Source organism: Dysidea avara, unplaced genomic scaffold (genome assembly GCF_963678975.1).
Source record: "Dysidea avara unplaced genomic scaffold, odDysAvar1.4 SCAFFOLD_195, whole genome shotgun sequence".
NCBI lineage: Eukaryota > Metazoa > Porifera > Demospongiae > Dictyoceratida > Dysideidae > Dysidea > Dysidea avara.
This window is the reverse complement of record NW_027078129.1, coordinates 38,318-58,052: the sequence shown is the minus strand read 5'-3', so window position 1 is coordinate 58,052 and position 19,735 is coordinate 38,318. Positions and strand designations below refer to the sequence as shown.

The 19,735-nt window shown below is 38.7% G+C and overlaps 1 protein-coding gene across 1 annotated transcript; it reads left to right on the top strand.

Moving 5' to 3' along the window:
• The first annotated feature begins 272 nt into the window (after window positions 1–272).
• Window positions 273–19,151, top strand: LOC136246216 (kelch domain-containing protein 1-like). Its single transcript, XM_066037646.1, has 5 exons — window positions 273–887; window positions 7,271–7,425; window positions 9,352–9,576; window positions 13,934–14,090; window positions 18,918–19,151. The coding sequence occupies exons 1-5, from the start codon at window positions 374–376 to the stop codon at window positions 19,100–19,102; spliced, it is 1,236 nt and encodes a 411-aa protein (XP_065893718.1). The 5' UTR covers window positions 273–373; the 3' UTR covers window positions 19,103–19,151.
• The last annotated feature ends 584 nt before the right edge of the window (window positions 19,152–19,735 follow it).

Here is a 19,735-nt window from a genome sequence, read left to right as displayed (position 1 = left end):
CAGTAGGAAGTCTGGATGCTTTGAGCTTAATATTACGTAAGGGTTATGAAAGGTGGTGAAAAGAGTAAAACCCGTTAACGCACAGGGCGCTTATCAAATCATTTCGAGGGGCAAATATTTCGAGGTTTAGCAATGTTGCTAAAAATAAAAATTTAGCGGATTTGCAAACACTCGGAGTACTCCCAAAATGTATTAGACTATATGGAGGTCAAGGATAAAATTTTTTGCAGATAACCCGCGAAATCAGCGAAAATTTCCCCCCTCGAAATATTTAGGCTATACGGTACGCATCTCGATACGGTATGAAGCGCCGCCAGCGAGTCTGATTACGCCTCAAGCCAGAGGGCCTAGGCCTCAATTTACGTCGTGTAATATGACTAACGAGATAAGCGTTGACATATGGAAAGTTCAATCCCGGTCAGTCCCAGCAGCATGTGTACACGACAACAAGGTGTACTACTGGAGAGGAATCATTGATGATTGTGGAATACCGTTTGCCACCTCAGACAACACGACTGACGAAGTAGATGTGTTTGATATCTCCACTGGAACGTGGACGGTTCATGTTACAAAAGGCTCTATTCCAAAAGGTGAATTATGCGTTCCCATGTGTGCCATATGGAATCAATTATTTGTGTTTGGTGGATGGAGGGGAAGGCAGAGGCGACCACAGTTCAACAACAATGCTATACATAGTCTAAATTTGAATACAATGATATGGGAGCATTTAGTGGCAAGTAATCCACAAGAGTCTCCAATGGTTAAGGGCATGTGTGGTATGGTGGAACATGATGGGACGCTGTGTATCTTTGGAGGAGAAGGGATTAACGAAGATCAGAAAACTGATGGACTGACCAATGAACTTCATGTGTTTGACCCAATGTCAAGTAAGTAACTCCAGGTATAACATTTATGGTACAGCATTAGCTATATCATATCAAAACATTTGTAAGATATTCTGGATTTCCGAATAGGTTACGCCTGTTTCATATAAAATAACACTGTCTTCTAAACAAGGCGCCATAACTTTCGTACACTCTGGTTGACAGACATGAAGTTTGGCTTATCAGATTCCTTGATGAAAGGGAATTCGATTCAAGTGTAAGTTCTTTGTATAGTAACGAAGGGAAGCTAAAAAGGAGCCTTGTCCTGCAAAATTTACGTGTTCAGAATGCCCGTAAAAACATGTGTTTTTCAACATATCTCTGTAAACTAACCTGTTTAACAATTTGTACGGTTGGAGTCTTATTAAGCATCCTTCACTGCATAGAGTGATACCAAACTTAGCGAATTTGGTTGAGGATAACAACTTGTAAATTGGGGTTTAATTACATTAGTATTTGTATTTAATTGCAAATTTTGAGTAATTGTATTTGTAGTTTGGGAACTGGATGTATTTGTAATTAAATACTTTCCTAATGTATTTAAATACTTACAATTACTTCAAATACTTTTGCTACAATAAGATGGTAAAATCAAATGAACCTTTGATCATAAAGAGTGTGAGATCAGCTATGCATAGCTTGTCGACACCTTTGGTCCACACTACTTTCAAGTGTATATTTCACTGGATTCATAAGCAGTTACCTATCCTTTGAAGTTGACTGTTAAAATACTTTTTAGTATTGTAGGGAAAATATTTCTACCTGAGAGATGTAGACTAAAGGATAAAAGATCTGAAGAACTGATGTATTAGATGCAATCAATAGTGACATCATAATATATTTTAATTTAAAAATGAAGTAGGGATCTATACAATAAAAAGTAGTGAAACAAGAGATGAATGATGGTATTACAACATAGCTCGATGGGAAAGTCCCTACTTTGGCACATTAGCTATAATTTTACTCAATGCCAAAGTAGGGACTTTCCTATCGAACTATGCTGTAATACCATCATTCATCTCTTGTTTCACTACTTTTTATTGCATAGATCCCTACTTCATTTTTAAATTAACAATTTTTAAAATACTAGTTTGTTTAGTTTTTTGTTGTAGCACAGCTAGCTAGTTACAGGTTATTAAAGTATGTACTGTGCCAAAATTGGAAGCACATAGGCCCGTAGTAGCGTGCATAGCTTACCTTTGATCATAGTAGCAGTGGCGTTCAGATCTATGAACTGCCTCAGTACGATGGTCCGCGTTCTATTCACCCCAGCCAAAAGTTGTTCTAACGAACAGGTCCTTTCAGTTGTCTGGAGCTTAGTCTCAACTAACAGGATGAACTCGAGTACTATCCAATCGCAAGAATCACTGACTCGTTGATCTCACCGTCTGGCACTGAGTGGCTAGGTCAGTGTGTTCAGAGGAACAAGCCGTTGAGTATCAGTCCGTCTCAAATCTCTTCGTCAATTGCAGTCCAGGCATTGGCAAAAGTCGAAGTGACAACTCAGCAGCAGGGCTGGCCTTAGTATTTTGGAGGCCCTAGGCAAAGCCAAAGCTAGAGCCCCCTCCCTAACAGTCAAAGTATTGCCCATTTGTAGGGCCTTTGTATACATTTATAAGCTTGTTATGCAAAACAGCATGGACTGCACAGCTCTATGTAGCTACGCTAGCTATACATGCATGTATGGCTGCTGTTTTTGCAGCTTTATTTCTATCCTAGAAGTGTTTGTGTAACTTATAATATACAGATATCTTTACAGCTCTATAGCACTGTATGGCAATCTTCCAGCTCTTCAGCTAGCTCATCTTGAGACCTTTACAATCGAAGAACTAGTGCCTCACCCGTTCAATCATGAACAATACTTCACTGTAATCTTAGTGCCAATTTCCATCCAGTGTAGCTACTACAGAACCACGCAGTTGCACCAAATCAGAAGTGCAAAACGAAGGATGCGCCAAAGCAGCACAGTCAAGATGCACCAAATGGCGAACAGCCAAGCTACAACAAACCACGGCTAATAGTAGTGTACACCTTTTCCTAAGTAATGTACAACTCACATGCATTGGTCGCAATACAAACAGACACTATAAGAAATCCATGTCTCTCCTATGCTCCAAACCGTCACAACACTGTCTCTCCATAATAGGTTTTAAATACTCACTATCACGTGAATCAGTTCTGCACGTGAGTAAAACAATAGAGAATATTCCTGCGTGCTTTTGTTATGACGATGTAAGTAATGATATAAGTTGATAAAAGGCTATTCATAGCCTGGGAATACCTAGAACTGTCCCACTAGTGTATGGCTGCATAAGGGAAATTGGCTGTATGAATAGCATTTTATTATATATAGATGTGCATGCAATCCGTAAGCCTGAGGCCTCTTTTTTGGTGCTCGGAGGCCCCCTCAGCTCTGAGGCCCTAGGAAGGCTGCCTACCCTGCCTAAGGTTAAGGCCGGCTCTGCTCAGCAGCCTTAATGTTTCACGTGCAACACTTGAAATTATAAGCGCCCCGCTCTTTCAGCAGCATAAGCGCCTTCTGAAATAATTTTGTGGTGTCTACAGAAAAGTGTTGATACGGAAAATTAATGCCTCCGTATGGTTTTGATGCTTGAAGAAGAAGACAACCAACCTGATTGAAGATAAAAGGAAAGAAAAGGTGCACAGGGCGTACACTCGTCAGAACCCCAAAAGGCACATCCCACCGGTGAGTTTGTTGTTGTGGCGTAAAATGGTGACCATGCACTGCTTCGTTTGGGCTCTAGGCTTGCGACTGTGGTCAGGTAGCGAGTGAGGCAGTGAGTGAGGCAGTGAGTGAGGCAGTGAGTGAGGCAGTGAGACTAAAATAGGAGTTTTTGGCGAGTTTTTTAAATTTTATATCCGGCCACCTGTAAGTGTTTTGTTGTATTTAATGCTGTTTTATGTATTACATGGACTAGTACTATTCCGTAAAGGTGATCTTCGCTGCGTAAAATGTCTGTAGGATGATTTTTAAAGGCAGAATTTTGGGAAGCTCATGAAACATTCACCACGATCCCTACTTAAACGGTACGACCGTACCGTTTGATACATATACCTCCTGTACATGCATAGAGGCTATGGTAGAGCTGGCATGTACCTAACAATTTAATCTCAATAGTAACAGTGTTAACAAAAATTAATAAGTGCAACTAGCATGTGTACAGCATAGATACTAAATTAGAGAATTTAAATTTTATTTAAGTACTATGGAAAGTATTTGTATTTAAATACTATCCTGACCAAAGTATTTGCATTTGTATTTGGAAATTTATAGTATTTGTATTTAAATACTATGCAATGTATTTGGACCCAAGTCTGCCAAGCAGGCAGGCACCAAGATAATTAAATTTTCCAATAGGTTAATGTATGGAACGCGTATTATGTCATCATCAGTAGTAAATAACTGTCGCTATGGCAACATTTTCCCTTTTGTACGGTTTGCATTGGATAGAGAAATTCAAGGGCTTTCTTTTGTTGTATGGTGTGCTGTAGAGATTTTGTGAGTTAAAGGTTGTAAATTAGTGTTTTTGTATGTAGTGTAAAATACATGTATTTTGTATTGGACAACGAATGACAAGGAATGATGAGATTTTATGATCAGCCTATTTACCAAGCTGGGGTTTCAAAAAAGTTATTAAACAGATATTAGATTTTTTAAATGCATAATTTGGTTTAACCAAGTGTTTTGAAATTATGTTGACCACCTGAAAATGCTTGATTTGATAAATCCCATACATATGTTTTGATAAATTGATATGTGGTGTGTATGTAGGAACATTCACCATAAGTGTATTGCCTTGGCAAGAGTAGTGACACCATTATTGTGTTATAAGGACAATCTTATACATGCAGCTCTGAACATGGAACATACAGTAGTAGCTGAAAAAATAGTGGTATGACATAGACCAAGAGTTAATAATAAGAGAGGAGAGTGTCTAATGCTGTATAGGCCTGTAATAGTTGATTGTGCAGAAGTTAAACGGCTTCCTTTCCGTGTAACGTACAGGCTTCTAGTATTTGTTCGCTTCCTTACCGCAATTAGTTTAGCTGCACCGTGATGAATCCTCGAGAATATTCGAAGACTGAACTAAAGACTGAGCTGTATGTACAGGGATCAGTGCTCCTTCAATTGAAGAATGCTCAAAGGTAGGGTAACATGGCGACGCAGTGAAAATTCGAAGCGATACTCCGCCTTTGGTTCAGTGTTTATTGGTTTCTCAGACGCTCTCCCCCAGAGTTATCTTCGAGGTTAACAGCCACACTTCTTTACGCAACAGAGCGATGCTCTTCGTGGTGAACTTGAACATCGAGTTGAATGCATGCCCTTGTGTCTGGGATAGCCTTTGTGATTAAATGCGAAAATATACTAGCCAGTCTGTCGTTACACGGAAAAGAAGCTGTTTAACTTCTGCGCAATCATCTGTTACAGGATTATACAGCATTAGACACTCTCCTCTCTATATTATTAACTCTTGCATAGACCATATGCACTGCTAAAAACATTCTATTGACACGTGATATTTTAATATGTCATGACGGTGAATAAATGCGGTCTAATGTAAATTCAAATCTCAGGAAATAGACCACTTATTAGTGCTTCTTCTGGAATGATAGATTCGTCTACCTGTATTGCAGATTAACTGAAAAGAGGAGCCCTGTCTGTAGTGTTAGTGGCAAGTTATACCTCGACTCGAGCCGCATTTACTACCGGTACTTTTGTATGGGATTTATGATAGTCGTTCACTGTCAAAATTCTTGGACCAGGAGCTTATAAACGCCTTTGGCGCTTATAAACTCCTGATGCCACTAATCAATGCAAATTGATCATTTTTTGTTTAACAATAGATCATGCAGATGGGTTTATTAATAGGGGCTTTGTTTAGACATGAAGCACAGGTTTATCAGCACAATTTATGCGAGTACGAGGAAAGATTTTATATTCAAGTAGGGGTCATACAGTAGAAATAAAAACTAATGAAGTGCTACTTATAGGGACATATAACCCTTCATTCATGGCTATAGCTATCTGTAGGGATTATATGTGACCGGGCCTGCGATAATAGGACATGTGGGCACTTGATTTTTGCCTGCTTTTTCACACTTTCATCACTCATAACATTTTGTATCATTATGCTATGGCATTGCAATTTTCAGCTGTTAGTACGCACTTAATTGGCATCATGATGCAAGTTACAGAATGGAAATATACCTTTCCAGTACTGAGATATTACCTGTAGTATGATGGGGTATAGTTTGTGCCCACATGCCCTGTTTTCGCAGGCCTGGTCACATATACTGATACATAACTGCAGGTGAAGGCAACTTCCCTAGCTGTATTGCTAATTATTTCCCCAACCCCATAATTGAATTAAAGTTTCTTTTGGTTGTTACCCCCGAATCGACACCTTGCACTGTCAGCGAGAAGAAATAGGATGCAAAGGACAAAGCTACAAGTCCACAATGCAAGCATTGTACAGTGTACTGCAGTATGCCAAAAGGCATTTGTAAACATCTAACAGAGAATAAATCAAGGCATGTAGCCTTAGCTGTTGGGAATCAGTACATCAAGTAGAAATTCTGTTAAATATAATAAAATTCTTAGAAGCTTTTTGGGCCACTCTGAAGGCACATTTAGCCACATTTCGTATGTAGATTGGGCTACATCTGGACAGCAATTATATAGATGTTAAGGCCGAAATCGATTTTGGGGATCAATTAATACTAGCGTGATTAGTATGCACAAGACTTGGATTTTGCTAAGAAAACCACTCAGACAAGAGAGCCACGCTGTCCTACGAGTTGAAAAATGTTGGGCTAAGGTAAGAAGTAGTGTTATAGCTTATTTTCCAATCATTTCCACACGTTTCCAAATATGGACCACACCCCCATCACGAAGTAACCACTCTGCAAGCAAGCTTACTGTACCTATCTAGGCCTTTAATAAACTCCGTAATTATTCCATAAACAATTCAATAGCTCAGATTAAAACGTTAAACTTGCGTAACCAAAATTCTCTATGATTTGTCTGTTCATCATAACCAAACATAACTGGAGCATACTAGGTACTGACCCACAATCGAAATTTTTTGGCATGCATATATATATCCAGTGGTTGCACTTGTTTTGGCTTGGGTGATTGATCACCCTGTGCAGGCTATCAGCCTGATACGGATGGGAAGTGTTACATGTTAGTTGTAACATGGGGCTTTCATGCTTTGCCTGAAATGTATGCCCTCGGGCAGTTGGGCATACATTTCAAGCAAATACCTCATGCCCATGCATGTTGCAACTATTACATTGATAGGATTAATTACGAACCTCATATTTTCATTACAAGCTGTAAGTTCCTATGACATTTTTTGTAGAGATGTGGTCAAAACCAGCTATTACTGGAGTGCCACCACTTCCCTGTGCCCGTTTTACAATGACCAAGATTGATTCCCACAGAGCACTGATCTTTGGTGGCACTCACTTAATGGGCCCATCATCAGAGATACACATATTGGACATGAATTCTTGGGTGAGTTTGATATGATTAATACTGTACATGTGTTGTGTATGGCAAATTACCCCCAAAATGCACATGGTTTACTTATTATCTCTCTATATATAATGAACTCTGATATGGTGTATGTACTGTACTAGTATATTAAAAATTATAAATTTAGAATCCAAGCAATAAAAAGTAGTGAAACAAGAGATGAACAATGGTAGCTACTACAGTATAGCTCAGTGGGAAATCCCTACTTTGGCATGGTATAACAATTATTTTGTGTTCTATGCCAAAGTAGGGATTTCCCACTGAGCTATACTGTAATAGCTACCATTGTTCATCTCTTGTTTCACTACTTTTTATCGCTTGGATTCCTACTTCATTTTTAAATCTATAATTTTTAATATACTAGTTTGTTTAGTTTTTTGATAAACCATATAGCTAGCTATAAACATGTGACTGTTCTATTAGGGTGACTGCTGTATTAGAGTATCTTGAGTCAGCCTGCAAAGATGTGTGCTTGCTCCAAAAAGGGGTGTGGTCATCGTGTTTCGATCGATTCATAGTATTAGACTAGAGAATCTCGAATCCGAGCTCGAATCAGCCTACCAACTTGAAGGTGCATGGTCACAAATACAGCTAGCGTAAAAGGGGCGTGGTCATCATGGTATAGATCGATAATAAAGAATGGACGTGATGTTGTGACCTACGTATTGTGGAGTACTGGTACCTCCGTACAGTAGCGTAGTCTAAGTTCCTTAAATAATTTTGTGGCATCTATTATGCTGCTTAAAGAAAGTGTTGATATGGAAAATTAATGCCTCGATATGGTTTCGTTGGATAAAGAAGAAGATAAGCAGCCTGATTGAAGATAAAAGAAAAGACAAGGCGTACACTCGTCAGAACCCCAAAAGGCACATCCCACCGTTGAGTTTGTTGTTGTGGCGTAAATGGTGACCATGCACTGCTTCGTTTGGGCTCTAGGCTTGCGACTGTGGTCAGTGAGTGAGTGAGTGAGTGAGTGAGTGAGTGAGTGAGTGAGTGAGCGAGTGAGAGTGAGTGAGTGAGGCAGTGAGACGAAATTTTGAGTTTTGACGATTTAAAAAAAATTCTATATCCAGCCGCCAGTAAGCATTTTCTTGTTTTTAATGCTACATTTGATGCTAGATGGACTAATATTATTCCGTAAAAGTGATTTTCGTAGTGTAAGAAGTTTCTAAGCTGGTTTTTAAAAGGCGATATTTTTGGCAGCTCGCATCATTTCGGGGAGATTCCTACTTAAACAGTACACTACCGTACTGTTTGATATGACAAAGAGTCAATTATCTGAACTGCATCCATTGGAGGAAGGGTGTTTGTATAACTGAAAAGTGTGTAAAATCAAATGTACAGTACTTTGTAACAATTCACCTGCAGCTGCTGACCAAGACTGTAATTGAACAGTCATTTTGGCATTTGGATAATTGTAGTTGGATGTTTGGATATTCAACTTCTACTCTATAAATGTACAGTACATGTACAGTACATTACAGTTCTCTACATGCCATATAGTATATGATTAAGCCTTAAAAATACAGTACAACCCCTTTGGTGCCTGGTTGATGGACCAGAATAAGAAACCCTGCTGGCATGAGGATCTAATACCCAGAGTAGTTTCCTCCCTTATCCTAATGGCTTTCTTCTAATAGGTTAGCTAGGCCAAGTCACCAGTAAAGCCTATGACCACATCCACGTGTAGGCCATGTGGTGCCCCCACCAGCTGTCCTCTGCAGCAACAGGGTACAGTACTTCTTAGAATCCATCTTTTCATTGCATATACAATGTACGTATACACGTACTGTCGGAATACGTATACATGTACTGTCAAAAATAGGGACCATAACCATTGACTTATGCTTGTACAACTGATTACATGCAGTAGCTACCATTCCTGTATGTTCTTTTCTCTCTTAGCACTGGAGTGGAGCAATTGGTAGACTAAGACCTGAGGATCCATGGCCAGCTTGCAGGCAGTACCACAGTACATGTTGCCTAGTCAACCCCTCATCTGTTGGCCATGATATTGGAAATGAGAAACAGCTAAGCCAAAAGGTGCTAGTACTTTGGGGTGTGGATCACTTTTTGACAACAGTAGATGATGCTTGGATACTAGATGTTGATACACTGCAGTGGACAAAGGTACGTACATATTTTGGATTAATGTTCAAAAATTCTCAGATAAGAGCTAAGTATTTTACTAGTACAATTGAAAATTATTAATTTGAAAATGAAGTAGGGTTCCAACGATGGAATAGTAGTGAAACAATATATAAACTATGTTATGCAGAAATGAAGTCATTTAAATTTCCTTTTATGTACATTAGGTACTTTCCTCTCTGTATCATTAACTCTTGGTAAATGTTTAGTAGGTCAAGATACCCTAATAGAGCAGTCATAATAGTGCAGTAATTAAAGCACACAGAGATAAACTGCTGAAATTACTTTGATAGTCTAATTTTTAAAATTTCCTAGAAATATGGTTGGCATGCTTTGCGTGCTAGTATGCTGCTCTGTATCCTTTACTCCTACATAAATGTACAGTGTTATGTACTATAGCTCATGATTTTACGGGGTTTTAGGGAACCAACTTGATGTTGTTGTTGTTGTTTTTTGTTGTTGTTTTGTTTTGTTGTTTTTAAACCAAGTGTGTACCCACAGCCGGCCAAAGACCAGCTGTGGGCGCACACCTGGTTTCTAAAATTGTTTTCATGAAAAAAGTGTGTTGTGTGTGTGTGTGTGTGTGTGTGTGTGTGTGTGTGTGTGTGTGTGTGTGTGTGTGTGTGTGTGTGTACCTACCTATCTACCTATGTTTGTCCGTATGCACCCACGTGAGCAAAATCGTTAAATGGAAAAGCAGCTTTTTCGTAAGAAGTAAAAGTTAAATGAGTCTGTATTTAAACTTCCGCACAGGTAAACTTTGCTCTGAGGCGGTTTCTTTTCGGTGGTCTGAAATACGGGTGTGGTGACTCTCCTCCAACTTAGTGAATTACCTTCCCTTTGGGTTTTACAGGCATTTAACAACTGAAAAACAACTGTGCAGGCCTCGTAGACTACCAGGAATAGCCTATCCCTTCGAGTTGGAAAGGGGGCGTATCCCCTACGTACGCGAACAAAAATGAAGAGCAGCTTTGAGGCTTTGTCAAGAGAATTTGTGGAAAAAAACATGATAGTCAAACTATAAAACAGTTTAGAAGATACTTCTGTGCGTAATGTGTTGATAAAAGTGGTTTGTTTAACAAGCGCTTCCTTAGCAGCGCATAGCAACATAATTGAAGAATTACAAAAATTTCGTAAATTACAAAATACAAGAATTACAATAAAATAATTATGTATTATTGTACAACCAAAAACCTATGTAATACTTAATTATTAACTTAATTCCAGATAAGTTAGCTAGCTGCATGGCGCCTGGTTTTTAGAAGTAGCATAACATCAACTTGTTTTTTGTTTGTTTGTTTTGTTGTTTTTTTACTATAGCAAAACCTCACAATACATACTTATTAAGGCTGAAACGAATAGTATGAATATTCGTTATTCGTTTGTCAAGAAATATTCGTATTCGTTAAGAAATATTCGTTAATCAGACAATTACATGTTTAACCTTTAGAAGCTTCTAAAAACTGAAAGCTGTCATTTTAAAACTGTAATTCATCATCTTTTAAAGACAAATACATGTATGTAAAGAACTTTTAAATTTTTACTTGTAGTCTAGTTGTTAACTAATCATGTACACTTTACTCAATTTGAAGTCTGTAAATTACATAATAATATTTAATAATAAGTTGTGGTAGTAATCAAGGTGATTTTGTCCCTTTAAGCATCTAGTTACACAAAAAATTCTTAAAGAATAATTCGTTAATTCGTTCAAGAATATTCGGATTCTTAAAATTTGATATTTGTTTCATCCCTAATACTTATACAATTAAAATGTTAGCTACACACAAAACGCTGGATCATACAGTACGGTAGTACTGTATAGTAGGGATCGTGCAAAACTGGGCTTTTCCAGCCCAAAATATCACCCTAAAACCAGCCTTCATGACAACTTGGCGGTATTGGTTAGGTACAGCCAAGCCCAAAAATGTCTTCAGATTAACCCCAAATCCTTTCAAAAAGTTTCTATAAATTTTCTATTTAATAGAATTTTATTCTGACTAACCGATGCCTTTAGCCAAGCATAACTCGACAATGGATATAGCTACGGGCTTGATTTCTTCACTGTTCGACGTTGCTTTGTCCCGAGATGTGCCTTTTCACCAACCGCAGTATGTACAATACATGCATCATGGACTTTCCTTTGTACCCAGTTCTTTTCGCTGACAATGCAAGGTGTTCATTTATTCGCGATAGCGGCGCATTAGTGCTAATAATTTATTTAGTATGTGCTGCTGGACTTTCTGTGCTGGCCGGTACTCAGGCCAGTACATTTGTTTCTCGTGTGTTTGAGTTCAACTGATTGTTCCAGATGACAGGTGGAGGATAAGAACTCGTTCTTAGCAAAGTACTGTAGAACAGGCCACATGCTGATTAGTTGACATGGTTTAATTGCTTGTCTAAGTTCTTTGTACTAAGGTATGAACACTGTTAATTGTTTGTTTCTCATGTGTTTGTGTTCAACTGACTGCTACAGATGACGGGTGGAGGATAAGAACTCGTTTTTAGCAAAGTAGAACAGGCACGTGCTGATTAGTTAGCACAGTTTAATCGCTTGTGTTTCTCATTAACGAACTGCTTTGCTGCCCGTGTAAGTTGTACTAAGGTGTACAATCTATGAACATTATTAATTGTTTGTTTCTTGTGTGTTTGAGTTCAACTGACTGTTCCAGACGACAGGTGGATAATAAGTTAGACGACAGGTGGATAATAAGTCGTTCTTAGCAAAGTAGAACGGGCATGTGCTGATCAGTCTCGTGTGTCTGAGTTCAACTATCTGTTCCAGACGATGCCAGGGTGGATAAAATATCGTTTTTAGCAAAGTAGAGCAGAACCTTACTGGCACCGTTTCACAATGCTTTACTGTGTAAGTTCTTTGTCTAAGCTATTTCATTCTATGAACACTGATGTACTGGCCTGTATGCCCAGCTTGTTACAATTGAGATTGGTTGCTCAGAGTATACACCTGCGACGATGATCAACTTATCTCATGCATGCAAGTTACCATTAAGTCATTGTTTGATCAAGCTGCCAGAATTGCAATATTCTGCTCATACTGACAGAATTTTCAGTGCTTGCTCCTCAGATCTGTGGGATCTGTCAGATCTAATTAATTTAATTGATGAATATGTGAGTTTTGTTTCTTTTGTGTGTGTGTGTTTGCCTTGCCAGGGCTCCAGCTACTTTGAAGCTTGGTACCCCTGCATCTAGGTCGCTTATTTTATTTCCTGTACACTTGTCTTAAACCATATAAGATATATGTATAAATCAATCAATTAAATCAATTGTTGCAGAATATCAGTACACCAATCTATGTGCAAAATTACAGTTTATGTTCAACATCAAAAAAAATTTGATGGCATCTTCTTTGATTGACTTCCCATAGCTACATCAAATCATCTTTATGAAACAAACTAGTTACAACAGTTCTATAAAAAGAACAGAAACAAGTATAAGAAAAAATTAGGAATTTTAAACTAGAGTAGGGATCAACTAGAGTATAGTGCACAGATAAAAAGTATTGTAACAAGCTTGAGTTGGTATATTATGACAGCAAATCACTGTAACACAGAAAGAAGTGAATATTCCTACTGTGCATTTCAATTATGGAAACTCCACAGCACAGTATGGATATTCAATTCTTTTTGTGTTACAGTAATTTGCTGTCATAATATACCAACTCAAGCTTGTTACAATACTTTTTATTGGTGCAAGTTGATCCCTACTCTAGTTTAAAATTTCTAATTTTTTCTTATACTTGTATCTTTTAGTACAGTGCGCCAGCCAGAAACTTCTTGCAAAATCATATCAGCTGGAAGGCCATTCCATATATCAGCAGCTGTAACCAGTCAACTGCGCTTGAATCTGTCTAGTGTTCTAAAGTTACAGGGATTAACAAAATGTAAGTGTTCAGCTGGGTCCCAGAAGTGAAGACGATGAGATCTGCAATGAGTTGGATTATCAAGTAACTGTGGGCAATAACCAGGTAAGTTTCCACGTCCCTCTCCATCTAATAAACGGCAAACCAGTCCCATGTCAATGCTAAAAGAGGGGTTGAAAAACAGATGAGCATGTTCACTCAATGCGGGATTGCAAGTCATCAAGTCGGTGTAAATGAGTATTAGCTGCTCCCGAATAGTTTAGGTTCATCAAATTTCTGCATGCAAAGAAGGCTGGTAGAGAAATTGGTACATAAACCATTTAGCTAGTTACTGTATTATCAAGTATTATGGGTGTTTGAAATTTGTTCCTGATAATATCATATTGCTGGAAGAGTTATTTTACTACACTCACTGTATTCCCCTTCTGTGTTCATCACGTATTTGTGTGTGTTTTTTTGTAGTTTGACTACCCAATAAACCATGGCCCTAGGGTTGGTGCAGCTATATCTCCTCTCTATGGTACCACTTCAGCCTGTGATACACAAGTATTGTGTTTTGGTGGACTATTCAGGCCACATGGTGAAGAACTAGTTGCAAATGTTACCGTTATGGAGTTCGGTATGTTTATACACCTACTAATACTACTTTATGCATACACACCTTTATGTGAGTATGTATACTATTTTAAGATGTTTTATAGTTTAATTGAAAAAATGAGATGTTGATATAGTTCCGATTACATAGACATAAGTTAGTATCCACAATCTAAATCAACTTCAATCAATTCCCTTACCACTGCTCTATCACACTCAGCCATAGCTTGCCATGACCTCAAATCCTTTGCTCGCTGAAATGCCCTCAGTGTTTACGATAGAAGCTCTCTGGCCAACTCACTGCTTCTATGTTATTGTCTGAAACACTTAGACACTGGCAATAGGCATCTTTGAGGATTTAAAGTCATATAGTATGTTCACGTTGAGCTGAACCCTCAAAAACATTTAATAACTCATGGATGCAATTACACACGATCCTGAAATTTGGCTCATTTGTAGTACTGCTTGACCCGCTAAAAATATTTCAAAATCTTTTTGTTCAAATGTTTGACATAACATTTATGGCCAATCAAAATTTTCACGATACATTTCCTATGGGGAAGCCATATAAATACAGTGTCCATTATAGCCCTTTCCCAAACTTGTAATGGAGCCAAACTGTACGTGTCTGTTGTTGACACCTTTGCTGTTACCAATAATCATCTGGTTGGCTGAAATGTTAACTCTGTTGAGAAAAAATCCACTTTTAATTTTTAGCCATTTTTCAGGATTCAGCTCAACGTGAACATACTATAGGTGACATCAATCATTATCTTGGCTGCACCTTGGTAATTATTGATGTCACCTCGGCTTCTTACATCCTTGAAGACATCTATTACGAGTGTCTAACTATTACTTAGGAGATCGATTTATTTAATTGTGGAAGCATCACAACACACTTTTTCCAACTTTTAATTGAGGCATGAAGAGTACAAGAATTAAGTATGTATACACATCATAAACAGTGTCACATTGACAAGCCTAATGCAAACACCGGTGAGTGCCCATTGTCAATGGCACATGTAGCAGCTGTTTAATGAAATAACCAAATACTGTATGTTTAAAAAGGACATAAGGCCACTATTTGGTGATATTCCTAATGCACTGTAGAGTGTGGGTGGGTCATTACCACCATTATCCATAGTACTTATAGCTAGCTAGACTTATTTTCATACCTCTATACTCTCCAGGGCCTGATACTCTCTGCATAACAGGCAACTTGCTAACTTAGCTAACTCAACATAGCTAGTTTTGTTGCAACTATCCTCTATTAGATGTACCTACATATACCGTATACCCGGAAATTTTCGCGGTACGTATATTTCACAGATATGAACCTTCCATGGATTTTCACGATTTTAATTTCACGGATGCCGTTTGGTCAAGAACTTTCGCATTTTTAATTTCACACAAAAAGGTGATTACCGAGAGATTTTTGTTTAACCACATGGCGAAGACATCGACAACGAAAGATCTTGATTTCTACTTCAAGCATCATACTGATGGCCAAAGTGCATCCTTACCTACCAGTATATCGCAGGCAACGATTGACACTGTAAACCGAGAAGTGGGGGCGATTGTAGGAAATGACAGCACAAGTGGCAGAAACACATGAGGTGAATATATAAAAGTGACTGACGAAGAGAGAGCCATCGTTGGGGAACATGCTGCTAAACACGGAACTGCAGCTGCTATGCGTTTTTTCAAGCAAGGTAAGCGTTTTCCAAATTTGAAGGAAGCTACGGTACCGCCCAAACGCAACGTCGCACTCGCTCGCACACACAACTTTGCTAGAGATTTTAAAAATCGCTAATTAAGGGGCGTGGCAACTGTTTCGCTCGTGAGACAACGTGGCAGCTGATTCATTCACAAGAATCATGAGCAAAACAGTTGCTACGCCCCTTAATTAGCGATTTTAAAATCTCGAGCAAAATTGCATGTGCGAGCAAGTGCGACGTTGCACTTTGGCGGTACTGTACTGTGCGTGGATGGAAGAATCTATATCTCAGAGAACTTCGTATCCAGAGTCAGGGCAGGAAACGTGATGCCCTGCCAGTCCAAATCGAAGTGCTACTATCAAAGCATCGAGGAAGGCCCCTTCTTCTTGGGGGAAAGTGGGAAGACAAGGTAAAATCATTTGTGAAACTCCAGCATGACAAAGGGTCTGTTGTCAATACACAAACTGTAATGGTTACCGCTGTGGGTGTAATTGTGAGTCACGATGCCAATGTTCTCGCTGAAAATGGTGGCCATATAGATATAACTAAAAGCTGGGCAACACGGTTTTGGAAAGGATGAACATGGTCAAGCGAAAGGGGACAACCACAGCCAAAATACTTCCAACAGATTTTGAGAAGGTCAAGAAGCAGTATCTATCAGATATTTGTTCCATGGTAATAATGGAAGATATTCCTGAAGACCTCATCATTAATTGGGACCAGACTGGCCTTAAGTATGTGCCAGTATCAGACTGGACATTTGCTGAAAAAGGGTCCAAGCGAGTCGAAATTGCTGGTCTGGATGACAAGCGTCAGATCACTGTATTGCTGACATGTACAATGAGTGGTAAATTATTTCCTACCCAGGTGATCTATGCCGGTAAAACCCCAGCTTGTTTACCCAAAGTTGCATATCCCAAAAATTGGTATTTGACCTACACTGAGAACCACTGGTCTAATGCACAGACTATGTTGGAGTACTTGCACAACATTTTGATACCGTATGTAAATGCGAAGCATGCAGAATTGAAGCTTGGTCAGACACATTCTTGTCTTGTACTGTTTGACACCTTCAAAGGCCAGACAACACCTAACTTTTTTAAAGTTTTGGAGGAAAACAACATCCTTGCAGTAGAGGTTCCTCCCAATTGCACAGATCGGCTGCAGCCGCTTGATCTAGCCGTTAATAAGCCACTGAAAGATCAGATGAAAAGACAATTTCATCACTGGTATTCTAAGGAAGTTGAGAAGAGAGTAGAAAATGCTACAACTGAAGATGGCAAGGTGATTGATTTGAAGCTTAGCCAGTTAAAACCCCTTGGATTTAAATGGCTTAAGGAGGCCTGTGCATATGTGGAGCAGAATGATTTTATAAAGAATGGGTTTGTTGAAGCTGGAATTACTGAAACCTTATCTTCATGTGTAGCTTCAGTATAAATACCAGTGCTGTAACCTTGACTGTAAATTTAGAAATTGTGACTAGCTATAATTACGTGAGACATTAATAAGAATTATGTACAAAGTTCAGAGTTCATAATTTTATGGGGTAGTTGGGAATACTTCAAGTTTCAATTCTGACAAGCAGTGGACGAGATGATCACGCATTGCCGATTCTTTATACGTAGGTCATCTTTATCGGGTCCTTACCATATGCATTGCCACATTCACGTCCTCCCTGCTGTTTCTGAACATTTCTTAGAACAGTAATATTGCTGGCTGTGCATCGAAATTGTTTTCTAACAAAAGAAACAGCTTGATCACTCCATCTGATATAGGCTGAATCGTATACTAGGACTTTCTTTCCAGAAGCCCCTATGGTTGTAGCACAAACCCAGTGGTCTCCTTCAATATGAAAAATCTGTATAGCATTTTCAGTTGATTCTTTGTGTGGTTTATCTTGCAACAAGGTTAATCGTAATCCATTAATTTGGGAAAGGTCATCTTTAGTAGTCTCTGAGCTGCATTGATATGCTTATCGGAGAGCTTCTCACTAATGGTCAACAAATGTTTATCAACAGTAGTCAAAGATGTATCTTTAATCTTAACCCATATGACATTGCTCTCTTGTGGTTCTGGAGGAAAGTCATTGTCTACTGGCTCAGTTTTTACCAGCGTAGCTACACAAGGCATACTAGTAGATGTAGATGTTGTATCAACTGTCATTTGGGTCATTGGACTATCTTTGTCAGACTTGTCATTAACACCGTCAGTATCTGCAACTAAAGAACACAAGTTTTAAGAATTTTCTAACATGTATTGCATACGCACCTTCAATTCCACCAAGACCATCTTGAATATTCAGAATTAAGCCGGTAATGGGCTTTCTTTATTTCCACCTGTAAATCTGTACATGCAGGGTATTTCTACACCACCTTGCACTAAATCAACAGAGTATCTTGGTGGTCCAGTCACAGAGGCTAAAATATTGCCACCCTGCTTTAGAAAAGGGTGCAAATGCACGAAATTGTACGAGGAACATGACCCACTGTACCAGTACCAACTTTCTTTAGCGCCACAGCATAGGGGTTGTGATCATTTCTTTCTTCGCGTTCACAACGCACAATTTCACCCATGAAAGGATTTGGCCAAACGTCCTTGTAGATGTGATATCCACGAATAGCAGTGTAATTATTATGGAGAGTAAACGTTGCCAACATTTCTTCTGGTACACACGAGGTTACACGTGTTGAATCTCCCTGTCTCCTTAATAACGCTCACGTAACCACAGAGACCCAAATTTTCACGTGATAAATTGTCACGGTAGCTTAAGTAACCGCGAAAACCGTGAAAATTACATAGCACGAAAATTTCCGGGTATACGGTAGTTGTCCTTCATCACTTGATCAGTTCCACTCAAGGATCAACCTTTTACTTGCAAACTTCATTACACCAATCTTTCACATTCTCTGGGCTACATTGTGCTAGGTAGCTACTGTACTAGTGCAGCAATCTTTAAAACTGAACTGCACATCCTCAATATTTGGTTAGTCAGATGAAATAATCGTTAAATCTCAAATAATTGGGAAGTGCATGCAGGCACTGATAAAAAACAGAAAATCATTAAATATTGGCCTAATGATACTTTGAGTGCTGTAATGCAGTTACCTGAATGTATACTTCTCTCACATTTATAGGAATAAAACCACTATCTACTTGCTGTATGAAGTTTATTGTGGACCATATGGATATGTTCCAACACAAGCTCCATTACCTGCCATCTCATCTGGTGGCCTCTCTACTTTGTTATGAAAAACTAAAACATTCTCTCAACAATTGTTTTCTGACGGCTCAAAATGTTTACTACATGTATGATGACTGAAAAGAATTAGAGTTAATTATATAATGAGAAAAGTTAGTCACAGTTGAAATTTTGAAGGGAATTTACCAACCAATGTGTATATTGTTCATTGTAGGGTAATTAACTGTGTGCATAGAATTTCTTATAAGGCATGACTGGATTTTCTGATGTGCTGTCACAGTACAAGCGTGGTTTAGCACATACTTGTTCTGGACACTTTGGTGTTGTTCGTGTAAGTGTACATGGATAGCATGCATGCAGTAGCATACAAGCATAGTTTAGCACATACTTGTTCTTGACACTTTGGTATTATTCATGAACATGTACATGGATAGCATGCATGCGGTAGGTGTACATTATGTGATTGCACATGGATATTGTTGATCTCTCAACCATAGAGAAAATGACTAGCTACAGTACAGTTGCTCATAACTGTCCAGTAAATGCCATTATCTGCTCACAATGAAATATTCAATTATGCCCAAGGGTTATGCGTGACAGTTAACCGCAACCTGTTTATGCTTAAAATCAGAACACAGTGCACAATTTTGAGGGTGTATCCATTCATTGAACTGGACTACTGGACTCAAAAAAATTTGTTTTGTAGCCAGACTTAACCACAGAAGTATTTTAGAAATCATGCCATTCACCACA

What these genes read in the sequence shown, in the direction of transcription:
- LOC136246216 (XM_066037646.1), top strand. Translation starts at nt 374, where the DNA reads ATGACTAACGAGATAAGCGTTGACATATGGAAAGTTCAATCCCGGTCA. An exon ending in TATTGGACATGAATTCTTGG is followed by an intron (nt 7,426 to 9,351) that starts GTGAGTTTGATA and finishes TTTCTCTCTTAG; the next exon opens with CACTGGAGTGGAGCAATTGG. An exon ending in TGTTACCGTTATGGAGTTCG is followed by an intron (nt 14,091 to 18,917) that starts GTATGTTTATAC and finishes TCACATTTATAG; the next exon opens with GAATAAAACCACTATCTACT.